This window comes from Cydia splendana, chromosome 15 (assembly GCF_910591565.1).
Source record: "Cydia splendana chromosome 15, ilCydSple1.2, whole genome shotgun sequence".
In the NCBI taxonomy this organism is placed as follows: Eukaryota; Metazoa; Arthropoda; class Insecta; order Lepidoptera; family Tortricidae; genus Cydia; species Cydia splendana.
In genome coordinates this window covers 14880551-14895358 of record NC_085974.1, presented here as the reverse complement: position 1 = coordinate 14895358, position 14808 = coordinate 14880551, and the positions used below count along the sequence as shown (strand labels likewise).

At 44.9% G+C, this 14808-nt stretch overlaps 1 protein-coding gene and 1 long non-coding RNA gene across 2 annotated transcripts in view; both read left to right on the top strand.

Moving 5' to 3' along the window:
- Positions 1–706, top strand: part of LOC134797799 (uncharacterized) — a 153886-nt gene extending 153180 nt beyond the window's left edge. The window contains exon 3 of the long non-coding RNA XR_010145106.1: positions 553–706. This is a non-coding gene — a long non-coding RNA (uncharacterized LOC134797799). The remainder of the gene's footprint in view (positions 1–552) is intronic.
- A 13025-nt stretch (positions 707–13731) lies between these two features.
- On the top strand, positions 13732–14583 carry LOC134797368 (uncharacterized). The gene has a single exon (XM_063769590.1). The coding sequence runs from the start codon at positions 13732–13734 to the stop codon at positions 14581–14583; it is 852 nt and encodes a 283-aa protein (XP_063625660.1).
- The last annotated feature ends 225 nt before the right edge of the window (positions 14584–14808 follow it).

The window sequence follows — 14808 nt, the reverse complement described above, 5'->3', positions numbered from 1 at the left end:
CATAAAAAAATCCATATTGGCACGCTTCTAAATCAATTTTATTGCACAGGTGTTCAGTTGCACTCATTTTACGTCACAAAAATTGTACTGCAAGTTTGACTACGATTCTCTACCCATGAGTTGACAGCTGGACTAGGTATGAAGGCCTCCATAAACGTATTGACGTTTATGGAGGCCTTTATACCTACGTAATAATAGGCTAGATGACAAATTTTTATTTACGATATCAATCGATCAGGTTTGTTTTTAGGATCAAACGTCTCTATGGGACCTATTATTGCAATAAAGCATTACAAAAGTCAGAAATGATAGTCAAAGTCTGTCAATCGGACTTAAGTCGCGAAACGCCCCTAACAAAACGATAAGTGACCGTGACGTCAAGGTCACTGCTTGAGAGTCCATCTTGAAGTATGGACTGAATGGAAAAAACGAGATAATTGCGTTTTTGTCGGTGAAATATTGCGTTTATGTACATAGTTGCGATACAATCTTTTTTTGGATAAAATTTAAGGAATCGAATGGTATCTGTAATAAAACCAACACGTCCGTCAGTACGCCATTTATTTGCGAACAACCCGAATACCCACATACCATATTTATCAAAGATTATAACTACCTACATTACACTCCTCTACGCTAATTTTATGCACTAATATTCTAAGGAACCTTTTAACCGCCATCTATTGAGCTGGAGACGAATGTTATCTCAGAAAAATAAAGTTACATTAGATAAACTAGTTTAAAATAATTTAGCACTAGGCAGTTAAAGGGTTTAACAGTTTTTACATTCTAAATTTTATAATTAGGTTTATTTAATCTACATTGACGGATTGGGCGAGCCCGGGCAGGTGTAGAAGCATGAGGCGAAGCAAACTGCCACTCCGGTGAAGCCGGAGAGGCGCAGTCAGAGCTGGCGGTGTGCGCCGTGCCGCGCGACTCGTCCACGGAGGCCGCCGACGTCTCCGCCCGAACCCTCACCGGTGTTGTCGGTGTCTCCACCGATACCGAACGATGCCCTTGAGAATCTGTGCCGAGTGTCTCGGATGGTTCTATTGCCGTCGTGGTAGCTGCCAGAGATAGCCTACCGTTAACTGACCGTTTCCGCAATTGATCGATATGCCTGTGTACGGTTTCACCATCATCACCTAACACTTTATAATTGCTCGGCCCTAGAACATCTACTATTCGACCCGGAAACCATTTTTCTCCCTTCAAGTACTTCCTATACCAGACCTGGTCCTGCATATCTACACTCCTACTCACTCCTTCCGCCGCCTCCTGCTGCCGGTGCTGCGCGCGCCGCACGTGTCCCTCCCTGTCCGGTTTAATTGTATCTAAGCGCGTGCGCAACCGTCTACCTAAAAGAAGCGTAGCCGGGGATTCGCCAGTAGTGGAGTGTTCTACATTCCGGTAATGTATCAAAAAGGCCCATAATGCCCGCTCCACGTTCTGGTTTTCTTGCAATGCCTTACGGATCACCCGCTTTAATGTCCTAACTGAATTTTCAGCTAACCCGTTCGACGCCGGGTGGTACGGAGCTGTAAATATATGTTCAATGCCACTGTCGTAGTTTGTAGTGGTTTTTTCCAATAAAAATGATCAAATTATGCACTATACTTTTATTTTAAACTATATAGAACATTACACAGTACATGTTAGGATAATTAGCGAAAAGAAAAATAAATGAGTAAATTAACGTCCGTTCGGTATGACTCGCATTCGGATCTCTGGTTGGTGGGGTCCCTGCCCCGCGCGCCCTCACCCCGAGCGCTCGGTACTTGTCGGCAACATCCTCCACCCCAGTGCTGCTTAGCAGCACTCACCATCTATTGGTATACGGGCTACGCGTGCAGCCGATCGGGTAAGTACACCACTCTTGGTTTTAATCCTAACGGCTCTTACTCGGCCGTCTTTGCCTGGCAACAGCTGTTCTACTAATCCTTTTGGCCAGGCGCAGCGAGGTCCATCTGGGTCTACAATTAGGACGAGGTCTCCCACTTGTAAGGGCCTCACTTCTTGTGTCCATTTTTTACGTGGTAGCAAGTCCGGGAGAATTTCTTTCACCCATCTTCTCCAGTATAAGTCGGCCAGCCGTTGGGCGATTCTCCACTGCTTTTTCAGGAAATATTCAGAGTCATTGTAAGCGCCAAGGTGGGGTAAGACAGAAGAAGATCCAAGCAGAAAATGGTTAGGCGTTAAAGTTTCTGTGCTTCCAGGTTCTACGGAGACGTGCGTTAGTGGCCGGCTGTTTACTATGCTTTCGACCTCTGCCAAAAATGTACACAGGGTCTCTTCTCGAGGGGCTCTCTCTTTCAGCACGATCTTCATGCATTCTTTAACGGTTCTGATCTGCCTTTCCCACGCTCCACCCCAATGTGGACTTCCGGGTGGGATAAATATCCATTTAGTCCCATAGTTCAATGACTCTCGCTTAAGGTACTCCTGGTCCAACTCCTGAATTGACTTTCGTAGTTCTGCATCAGCTCCTCGAAGATTGGTACCGTTGTCAGAGTATAGGTACTGCGGCCAGCCGCGTCGTGCTCCCATTCGTCTGAGAGCCATTATAAATGAATCTGAGGTAAGTGAGTTCACTAATTCGATGTGTACTGCCCTCACAGTTAAACATGTAAACAAAACTCCGTACCTCTTTTGTCTACCTCTTCCCACAGTAACTTCTAAAGGCCCGAAGAGGTCAACGCCAGTGTAGGTAAAGGCGCGCTGATGATGAGCAACGCGGGCAGGCGGTAAGTCTCCCATTCGTGGGATTTCTTGTTTACATTTCCTTATTCTACATAGCATACATTTTTTTGTAACATTTTTAACTGTCGGTCGTAATCTTAATATCCAATGCTTTTGTTTCAGGTTATTAACAACAGTTTCCTGGTTCCCGTGGGCTGCGAGAACGTGGTGATGCTTCACTAGCAGCCTCGCTATGTAGTCTCGTCCGTCCAAGATCGAAGGTCGTTTTATTTCAGGTCCGACTTCAGCAGCGGCGTCTATGCGGCCCCCGAGGCGTAGGACTTCGTGTTCGTCGAGGTACGGCGATAAGGTAAGTAATCTACTTGTTTTAGGTAAGTATAATCTATTTTTCAGTTTCAGGATTTCTTCGGAGAACGTCTGCGCTTGAGAATATTTTATAAGTAACCTTTCAGCCTTCTCCATTACAGCGCCGTCCTCTTCATTCATATGTTTACATTTGTTTATAAACTTTAGCATTATAAAAGTAGCCCTGAGTAATCGTAACCACGATGAAAACCTTGTAGGCTCAGGTATAGGTATGTTTTCCTTATTGCACGACGTCATCGTCATAACACATTCTAACTCGTCATTGTTTACGTCGGCATTCAAAATGTTTTGCGGCCACTCGTTCTCACTTTTTTGTAAAAATGCAGGTCCCTGGATCCACTCGGTAGGCAACACACAACGGTCGTATGATTCTCTGGTAGGTATATCGGCGACATTCAGATGCGTAGGTACATATCTCCACTCGCTCGCGTGTGATAAATCATCTATTTCACCAAGCCGGTTCGCAATGTAAGGTTTGTATGTACGCGCGTTGTTTCGTATCCAGTACAGAACCACTGTGGCGTCACACCAAAATATACGACGATCTGGTTTTATTCTGTGTTCCTTAATTATTGTTTCGGCTAATCGAGCTGCCATAACTGCCGAATTCAATTCTAAACGAGGCACAGTCGATTTCTTCAGGCCTGCAATACGACATTTACTGACTATAAATGCCGTGCGAACTGTGTTGTTTTCTTGCCAGCGCCAGTATGCTACTGCGCACATAACTTTCATTGACGAGTCGCAAAATAAATGAAGTTGTAGATCTTTATAACTATTCATAGTTATTAAATCTTGTTTTTGTGCAGGCGCATCGCCGCCCGCTGCACTGATAACAGGTACTAACCGCGTCCCGCTCGCTCTCGCGGTATCTGTGGATGTCTCGCTCTCTCTTGTAGACGCTGTTACCATCTCGCTCGCACTTGGAGACTCTGTGACTCTCTCGTTCGCACTTGTAGCGGCATGATGATAATATCTAGGTAGACGTATCTTGCGCATCAATTCTAATTGATTTATCCATTTTAGCCATTTTTCGTAGACGACGTCAGGTACTTGTTCATCCCAAGTAACGCCTAAATGCCACGTTAATTGAACAATTAATCTTCCATTTATGGTGAAAGGCGCTAAAAATCCATACACGTCAAAAATCGACATTACTACTCGTAAAATGTCTCTTTTTGTAGGCCTTTCTTTCCCGTGGATTATATTTTCAGATAACTTTTTCAGTGATACATCGAACCCGAGCGTATCTTCAGTGGGATTCCACAACAATCCAAGTGTTCGCTCGCCCTCATACTGTTGTCCGACTTTGAACGTTACTGCACTGTTACCGAAAGTCTCTTTTGGAATGCTGTTGATGACGGTTTGACTGTTGCTATTCCAATTGCGTATATGAAAATCGCCTTGCGCATGTATATAGGTGACGTCACGGACTAGCTTCATTGCAGTTTCTTCATCAGGTAAGCTGTCGATGTAGTCGTCGACGTAGTGTTGCGTGTATATAGCATTAGCCGCCTCCGGATATGTAGATTCGAAGCGTCGCACATTTTTATTTTTGATGAATTGTGCTATGAACGGCGCACAATTGGCTCCGAATATGAGTGACGTCATCAGGTAGGTATCTATAGGATCTTCGGGCTTATCTCGGTATAGAAAGCGTAGGGCTTGCTGATCTTCGGGTTTTATTTTAACTCTGAGAAACATATCCTTGATATCGCCAGAGATCGCGACCTTGTTTTCGCGGAATCGCCACATGATTCCTATTAACGGTACTAGTAGGTCGGGACCTTTATGTAGGTAGCTATTTAGACTAAACCCTTTTGTTTTAGCTGACCCATCAAAAACCAGACGGAGGCTCTTCTTATTTGGATTATCCACGCCATGAGTAGGTAAGTACCAAGTTCTAGTAGATGTGACTGGATTCTTCAGTTTCTCAGCGTATTTATTGTCCAACAAATGTTGTATGCGTTCTTTATACCTTCGTGCATACTCTTCACTCCTTTTCATTTTTAGCTCAACTCCTTTCAGTCGTGATAATGCATTTGGATACGAGTCGACGGTGACACAGTGAGGATCCTTCCAAGGTAAGCCGACTTGCCATTGGCCATCGATAAGTTCAGAGGTTTGTTCCAGGTGCTCCTGGGCCAGTACGTCCTCCGAGTTCTGCCGAGGGTTAGCAGATATGCCCATTGAATCGATGGAGAAAGATCGACGTATGTCTTCTTGCAGTTCACGTAGAATTTGATTATTTTCAGTTGCAATATCTTGCTCATAGTTATGACTAAGATGTAATGAAGTATGTATTTCCCTTTGTTTCATTACAGTTGCACGTTGACACGGACCGTGCACGCACCAGCCCAGCGGGGTACGAGTCGCATAGGGTTCATTTTGGCCGCCCTCCACGACCTCTAGTGGTACATGCAAGTGGTAGTTGTCTTGTCCAATAAGAATTTCAGGTTTCTGATTTTGAGCACACAAGTAGTTTTTTATACGGTCTAGGTACTTGTAGTTACCGCACTTAACAAGTCCTATGTTTTGTACAGGTAAGTCCAGATTGTTTGTACTACGCGCGGTTAAGTTGAACATTGTCCCGGCACTATTAGATATCGAGCAATCGATCAGCTGTGTTTCGCACTTCAGTTCTGAATTGACCCAAGCGCCGCGCACATTTAAACACTGACGGCGCCCGCGCAGCCCCGCGCGCTCCGCGAGTTCCGTGCTTATGAAAGACACGCTGCTTCCATCATCAAGCATACCGGTCGTTTTAATTTTACCGTTAGGTCCATGAAGGTATATCGGCACGACTTTTAACAGCACTTCGCGCTGGTTAACGTTTATATGCGTAACAGTTTCAGTTTGAGCACTAGTGTCCGACACTTCTACAACGTTATAAGGAGTCGAACGCGAACTTTGACCCGATACGTAATGCAGGAGCCGGTGGTGAGCCTGCCCGCACCCCTCCACGTCACACGCCGCGGCCGTGCACGATTGTCTATCACGATGCGATAATAAACACTTATAACACAAACCGAATCGCTTCACATACTGCCAACGGTCCTTGCGTAGTGATTTTTTAAACTTTTTGCATTCTGGTAAATTATGATTTCCTACGCGGCAAAAGCGGCACTTATCAGTACTGTCCGTTTGCGCACTTTGCACTAAAATAGTTTGCGGTTTATAGTCACTGTTTTCACTATAGTTTTTACGTTTATAGTCTGATCGCACTTGCATAAGAGAAGCACTGCAGGTTGACACTTTCATAGCTTCCTCGTGGAGAAACTCGGAGAGGATATCAAGTTTAGATTTAGTTCCTTCTTTAATTAGCGCGTAACTGTAGTCATTCCACTTGGGTAGCAACACCGTAGGTAGCTTAGATAAGATAATGCCGACTATGCTCATTTCTTGCAGGTACTCTCCGCGACCTAAGGCACGAACAGCTGTGACGTAATTTTTTATCTTCACGGAAAACGTAACTATTTCTTTGTGGTATTCCGGTGGCAGAGCGTGTAGTTTTTTAATTTCTATTAACATACGCGATATTATTAATTCCGGATTTCCAAATTGTAACTCAAGAGTTGACATTAGAGTTTCAGTTGATGTGCCACTAATAAGCAGCGCGTTTACAGATTCTTTGGCGGGACCACGTAGGCACTTTCTTAAACGCCACATATTTTCAATATCGCTGAAACTACACACTCTGATCGATTCTTCGAAAGCTTGTTTGAATTGTAACCACTCCATTGGTTCACCGTAGAACAAAGGCAGTTCCTTCGGGGTGCTGATGCGGCTCAGCAGTCTTGCGTTTTGGTTATTGTTGGATGCAGATACGGTGGCCAATTCCTTCAGGGCGCTGGCTAACTCCTGAACTGGCAACTCAGTGCCGGCGACTACTGCTGCCGACGAACACAGCGCGCCCGGGTTATTTCCAGTTTCGGGGACGTGTTGTGACTCCAGTTCCAGCTGGCTGCGCTCGACCCACCTGGCAACATCACTTTTAACCGACTGATGGTCTTGTTCTGACGGTTCAGATTCTTCAGATGGACTGTATTCATCAAGGTTGGCGAGATCTACTTGTAGTTTTTTGTCTATCAAGTCCATTTGTATGCGAGCCTTTGCTTCAGCTGCTTCCAGCTCCAGCTTCTTCCTTTGTGCCACAATAGATGACGACGATGACCTTTTAGAACCATGGTAGCTGGTTTTGCGAGAATGATGACTTAGCGGCTTCGCGATCTTTCTTTGTTCGGAATGTTCGGATTTTATATGACTACCCGTTTCTAAAATAATAGTCTTGTCGATCGGTTTCTTTGGTTCTTCATCTTTTACAGGTGTCTGCGGCTGCTGGATTGAAGCCTGTTTACGTTCTTCTTCTTTTCTTTCCATTTCACGTCTTGTAGTACTACGTGTGTTGACCATCTTTGGTGTATGGAACATCAAATCCGGCTTCGAAGACCACTTTGTCGTAGTTTGTAGTGGTTTTTTCCAATAAAAATGGTCAAATTATGCACTATACTTTTTATTTAAACTATATAGAACAATACACAGTACATTTTAGGATAATTAGCGAAAAGAAAAATAAATGAGTAAATTAACGTCCGTTCGGTATGACTCGCATTCGGATCTCTGGTTGGTGGGGTCCCTGCCCCGCGCGCCCTCACCCCGAGCGCTCGGTACTTGTCGGCAACAGCCACAATACTTTGTAAAATCCTCGAGTTCCTTTGAAGTGAATTGCTTGCCGTTATCACTGACTATTTGTTTAGGAATGCCGAACCTACTGAACAATTCGCACAGCCGATCTATTAACCCTCCTGCTGTAGTATTAGTGACATTAAAAACCTCTATCCACTTAAACATCGCATCCACTACGACTAAATACGTTTTGCCCCCTATAGGGCCCATGTAGTCCAAATGGAGACGTGACCAGGGTCGGTGAGGCCAAGTCCACATGCGCGGCGTGTGCCGCGACGGTGCGTCGGCGTGTGCCGCGCACACCACGCACGCGCGGCACACGCGCTCCACGGCCTCGTCTATTCCCGCCCACCACACGTAACTGCGGGCGAGCGCCTTTGATTTGACGATTCCCATATGGGGCTCATGAATCATAGTTAATATTTTATCTGTACACTTTTCCGGTACCACCAGCCTAGGACCCCACATGACACACCCTAGTTCCTCGTACAGCTCGTTCTTCCTATTAAAGTGTGGCTGTAAATTCGAAATCTCACATGACTCTGGCCAGCCATCCCTAATGTAGCTTAAAACCTTAGACAGTAATGGGTCACGTGCGGTCTCTCTTTTAATTTCATTATAATCCAGCAAGAGGGCTTGTTGAACAAAGTGCAAATAAGTTTGTTCCGGCGCCGATAATTTGTCTTGACCCTTGTTACTAACAGGTAATCGCGAAAAACCGTCCGCGCCGTTATTATCCGTTCGCACATATTCTATATCAAACGAGTAGGCCGATAAAATAATTGCCCATCGCTGCATACGACTAGCTACCATCGTCGGTATACCGGTATTGGGTCCGAAGATTGACACTAGCGGTTTATGGTCTGTACGTAAAGTAAAATGCCGACCATATAAATACTGGTGAAATTTATTCATACAAAATATGATAGCTAGTGCCTCCCGATGTATTTGTGAATAGTTCCGCTCGGCGTCATTGAGAGTGCGCGAAGCGTAGGCAACGGGCCGCTCGCGGCCGTCCGGGCCCGGCTGAGTCAGCACGCCGGCCACGCCGCGTGAGCTCGCGTCACAGGTAACAAACAGCTGTTTCTTAGGATCATAATGAGCAAGTACCTCCGCACTGGCTAAAATTGCCTTAATTTCTTTAAAAGATCGTTCACAATCTGGAGACCAAAACCATTGTTTTTCCTTTTTAAGAAGTTCATATAGTGGAACTAACTTCACACTCATATTTTTAATAAATTTCCCATAGAAATTAATAATACCTAAGAAGGAACGGAGCTCTGTGACATTACTTGGCCTAGGTACCCGAAGTACCGCCTCCACCTTGGCCGGGTCAGTTTTTATACCATCCTTACTTATTATGTACCCGAGATACTGAACTTCGTCTACTAAAAATACGCATTTGCTACTTTTTAGTTTTAAACCGGCCTTATGTAACCTGCTGAACACCGCTTCTAAGGCCGCTAAATGTTCTTCTTTAGTTTTACCCCCAATGATCACGTCATCCAAAAATATCTCTACATTAGGTATACCTTTCAGCAAATTACACATTATACGTTGGAATATTCCCGGACTGGACGATAACCCGTACACTAGTCGGTTATACCTATATAGACCGCGGTGCGTATTTATAACGGTATATTTTTTTGAGTCATCCAGCTCGATCTGGTTATAGGCTTGGGATAAGTCTATTTTAGAAAAGTAGCACGCTCCGCTAAGGCTTACCATTAAATCATCAATTTTAGGCAAGGGATATCGATCAATTAGCAAAACCGGATTCAGTGTAGATTTGTAGTCGGCACATATTCTCAACGAACCGTCAGCTTTATTCACCGGCACCAGCGGCGAGGCCCAGTCGGAGCAGTCCACGGCCTCGATGACGCCGTCCCGCAGCATGGCGTCCAGCTCGGCGTCAACCCGCTCGCGCAGCGCGTACGCCAGCGGCCGCGCGCGGCGGAACACCGGCGCCGCCCCCTCGCGCACGCGCAGCGTTGCCTGCCCGCCATTGTACCGCCCGAGCCCGCCGCTAAACAATTCTTTATATCTGCAAAGTAAATTATTTATTTCATTAGACATTTTTAGCTCATCAGTCTTTATATTGTTACAATTGCTGAACTCGGGTATCTTAATATTTAACTCAGCTAACCACTGTCTCCCTAGCAGCGAGGTAGTGCCTCCGTCAATAACAAACAACTCTAAATATTTCTCCCGCTTATCATAACTAACTTTTGGCTTAATAACGCCTATCGGCTTGACCTTTGCCCCGTTATAAAACTTTAGTATTAACCAGCCATTTTCGAGCGGATAGTGACTTAAAAGTTCCTTATAAGTTTTGCTACTAATACACGATACCGCCGAGCCTGTGTCTATCTCCATTTATAGTAAGATATGAGAGTCTACAGTGATAGGTACACTCACCGGTCCGTAGTCACTTAAACACAAATGGTGAAAGTCCTCAGTGGTTGACTCCTCCCGATCCGAGCTCTCCGCTTGGCCATAATGCAGTCTTCCTGAAGGGGCGCTTCCCCCGCGACTGCCCTCACTACGGCTCGAGCACACTCGTCGCAAATGCCCCCTGCGACGGCACAAACTGCAGATATAATCTCTGAACCGACAATTGGTGTAGTCGTGGGCTGTCGAACCACAGCCTTTACAGTCCTGGTGGGACCCTCTGCCGCCTGGAGTGTAGGCGGTGCCGGCGCCATGACCGCCGTTCTCCGCGATGGTGTGCGATCTTGTCCCGCTTCCCCGCGCTGTGCTACCAAGGCTCCTGCCGCGCCCGCCGCCCGTGGCCCGCGACCCTCGCACCTGGTTTCCGCGCGCCCCTCCTGGCGCCAGAGCATGTACCGTAGCTGATACCGTCGGCCCCGCACCGCTCGCCCCGGTGCCCGACGATGGTTCTACTGCTGCCGCGTCTCTTTCCGCTGCCTCCAAGGACGTCGCAATCCGGATCGCGTTTGCATATGTTAGCGTATCTTCCTCTGAAAATACCCGCTGACGTATGATGTCACTGCGCAGACCACATACAAACTGGTCACGAAGGTTTTCATTAAGGGTAGCTTCGAATTTGCACTCCCTGGCCAGTTTCTTCAATTCCGCCACGTAAGTGGCAATATTTTCGCCATTGTGTTGTCGACGTTGTCTAAAACGATATCTTTCGGCCAAGACTGATGGCGTTGGTTGTAAATGATGACGTAATAGATCAACAGCTTCTTTGTAAGTGACCTCCGACGGATTTTTGGGGCTTGCCAGGTTCACAAGTAGCTCGTACGCCCCGTTTCCCATCACAGCAATCATAGTCGGCAATTTTAATTCATCTTTTATCTCGTTTACAAGGAAAAACATTTCCAAACGGTCCACATATGACGACCACGTTCCGTCCGTCACGTCGAACTCGCTCATTTTCCCGATCGGCATTGTTTATGTTGTTATTTTTACCGCGTATCACTTATAGCACTCAGTTTTACGTAAATTTAGCAATAACACTGTATATAATGATTAAATCCCAACTCGTAAGCCACTGTAATAAAACCAACACGTCCGTCAGTACGCCATTTATTTGCGAACAACCCGAATACCCACATACCATATTTATCAAAGATTATAACTACCTACATTACAGTATCCTTACTTATTTCCTTCTTGGAAGTTAAAAAAAAACTTAAACTTTGGAACTTTCAGGTCCTGTATTTTTGTATTATTTCCATGTATTATTTTAATATCCATGTCGTAGGCCGATCGTAAGATCAGGCAGATCGTAATGTTCCTGTGTAATGTTTTGACGACAGTCACATTAAACCAATACATAGGTAGGATAGGTTCGTTAGGTTGCTTCAGATGCCCGAAGGGCAAACTGCCCAGAAATAGGAGCCCCGCGTAGCAGGAACGAGTCAAAGATTTTCACGTTTCACGATATGCCTAGGAATTTCACGATATGCCTGATCTTACGATCGGCCGCCGACATCCACATTATTGTGATAAATTGCTCATTTGCTATCTATTTTACTAGGTTTTGTTATAAAATTCAACATGTGTCATCATCCCTATTAAAAGACCCACGTTCGACGTGTTGCTTCCCTGTCACACTTAGGTACGTACAAATTTACAAGTGCGACAGAGAGGCAACACGTCGAACGTGGTTCGCGGTAAGCCCTCTGTTCAGTGAACAAACAAATGTCTCCGAAACAAATGCCGATGTCATGGGTTTTTTTAATTTCCTTGTTGTTCCGTGTCACGTTACAAAAGGAGAAGACACATTCAATTAAATATTGTGTACTGTGTCAAGCTCGGAGTGTCAACTGTCAAGCCATTTCCGTCAGTAGAAAAGAGCGGCAAATTTAAAAAATGTAGACGCGAAGAGTTATCGTCGCATAGAAAATTTGAATTTCGCGCATTTATCTACTTACATGCTTGTTTGACCGACTATACATTGTTTTTATGTGAAATGTTAAAAAAGATGTCCACAAGGTTGACAAAATACAAATAAGTACAAATGTTTTAACAGTTTTAAATGATTCACGATTAGTTTCACTAGACTTATATCGACGGGGATATGAACCGTGATTACCTTTTGTATTGTTTTCGAGCTCCCGATATTTCGACACAGTTACATGCATATTGTTTACGGGTAACTGATGATATAGGTATCAGGAGCTCGAAAACAATACAAAAGGTACCTAATCACGGTTCATATCCCGGTCGATATAAGTCTACAAATGTTTTAGTTCCAAAATGCATCCTTTTGATTACCATTTACGTAACGTCTGTAACTTTGCTAAAATAAAATGCAAAATGCAAGGTCATTGGCCCCACAACGAAGCAATTTCGCAGCGACGTCTCGTGGCTTGACCGAGCAACTGAAGAATGCCCTATTAGGAGCTCGGAATTTGTTCATTCAGTCCGAATTTTTCCCCTATTCCAAGTTGATACAACTTATTTATATGCAGTAAGAACACTATAAAACTCCCGTGAGACTCAATCATATTTAAATTATTTTAAACGGGTCGGGGGCGAGTCGTTGCTCCGTGAAGTGGATCCTAGCAAATTGGATCGAAACATGTCGAGCTATTCGACTTAATAATACGTGAGTGACCCGTTTAAAATAATTTTAATATGTAGTAAGGACACTAGTACCTAATACCTAGGTAAAACACTCGGGAATTAGTGATAAGTACTTAAGTAGTTCAAAATGGACCTGGGTCATTTCTAGGTAGATACAGGTGCTGTTGCATTTATAAATAATACGCGTGTGTTACGTAGTGTTCCGTGTGTAACGTGTGTTATCGAGAGTTATAATTTCCCGTGTGTTAAGGTATAATTTTTGTGAGCCTTACCCAGATAGCCATATAAAGTACCACCACTAACACTGTATATTAAGTCAAAACCGGTTATGTCGTCGACAAAGCTAAAAAGGACAAGAAACTGGTGATTGCTGTTTCCTTAGACATCAAGGCTGCGTTCGACAATGCATGGTGGCCAGCCATCTTCAAACGTCTCAAGCACCTAAGATGCCCCAAAAATATATATGAAATCCTCCTTAGCTACCTGACTGACAGAGGGGTACAACTTGCATTTGCGGACTGCCTCGTGGAAAAAGCAACCACCAGAGGGTGCATACAGGGGTCTGTCGTTGGCCCGGTTTTGTGGAACCTAATCCTGGACGACCTATTGGTAATTAATTGGCCAGCTGGCTGCCATATACAAGCATACGCCGACGACATACTCCTTGTGTGCACCTCCAAAACGATCCCTGAACTAGAGCGTGTTACTAATTCCGCACTACAGATGGTTGAGGACTGGGGGAACAGCGTCAAGCTTAACTTCGGCCATGAAAAAACTCGGATGATAGGATTTACTCAAAGGGCAAAACTCGCCAAAATAGTTATGGGAACACACCAAGTGACTTTTACTTCCTCTATGAAATTGTTAGGGATAACTATTGATGAGAAGCTAAGATTTACATCTCACGCTCTAACCACGATGGAGAAAGTCAAAAAGCTCTTCTACAAACTGCAGACTTTCATCAGACCAACATGGGGCGTGCATCCAGAAAACATTCGCACCATTTATGAGCACGTTGTAGAGCCTATTATGACCTACTTGGCTTCGGTATGGAAAACGGCACTCAAGTACAAATATGTAAACGGGAAACTATTATCCCTACAGAGGCTCTTTGCAATCAAGTGCATACGTGGGTTCAGGACACTGAGCATGCCTCTCTCCATAACCTTAGCTAAATTAACACCACTACCCGCCAAGGTCACATATGTGGCAGAAATAGAACTCACTAGAATCTACGGCCACGCATCATTTCTGCCGGATGACCTACGAATAGAATCGCCCGTAACACCTGGGGCCCTTCTTCACCCTGTGCATAGGCAAAGAATAGAGTATCAATTACTCAACACACAGGAAGAGCTTGTTGAGGCGATTAGTAGCCACAGTGATCCATCTACCTCATCTCGAATCTGGCATATTTACACCGACGGCAGTCAGACTGATGACAAGGTTGGGTCAGCCTTTGTCATCATAAAACCTAATACCCCAAACAACCCGATTGTCAAAAAGCTGAAGCTTCATAACTGCTGCTCTGTCTTTCAGGCAGAACTGCTAGCCATCAAGGAAGGCCTCCGATTTGCACTCGAGGGACCGGCACACCCCCACAAAATTCTCGTGTTTAGTGACAGCAGAGCGGGGTTGACCGAACTAGCAAACCCCAACAGCTACAATAACCTTGTAAACCACATACATAAACTGATCGAAAGACACAAAGAACACACCACAGTACAGTTTTTCTGGGTCAAAGCTCACTGTGGTATCCTGGGCAATTAGCTAGCCGATACCGCAGCCAAGTCCGCAACCAAACTGCACCGTACACCTGATTACTCCAATGTCCCTATCAGCTATATTAAACTAAAACTTAAAACTAAACTCGCGGAAGAGAAGGCACTGTTGTACAATAACCCAAACCACTGTAAATACACAAAAACATTATTTCCCACTCACGAACAGCTAATAGACTACGTCAACAAAAATTCACCTACCTTTGCAACAACG

Excerpts from the sequence above, each read along its gene's own strand:
- LOC134797368 (XM_063769590.1), top strand. The coding sequence starts at position 13,732 with ATGGAGAAAGTCAAAAAGCTCTTCTACAAACTGCAGACTTTCATCAGA.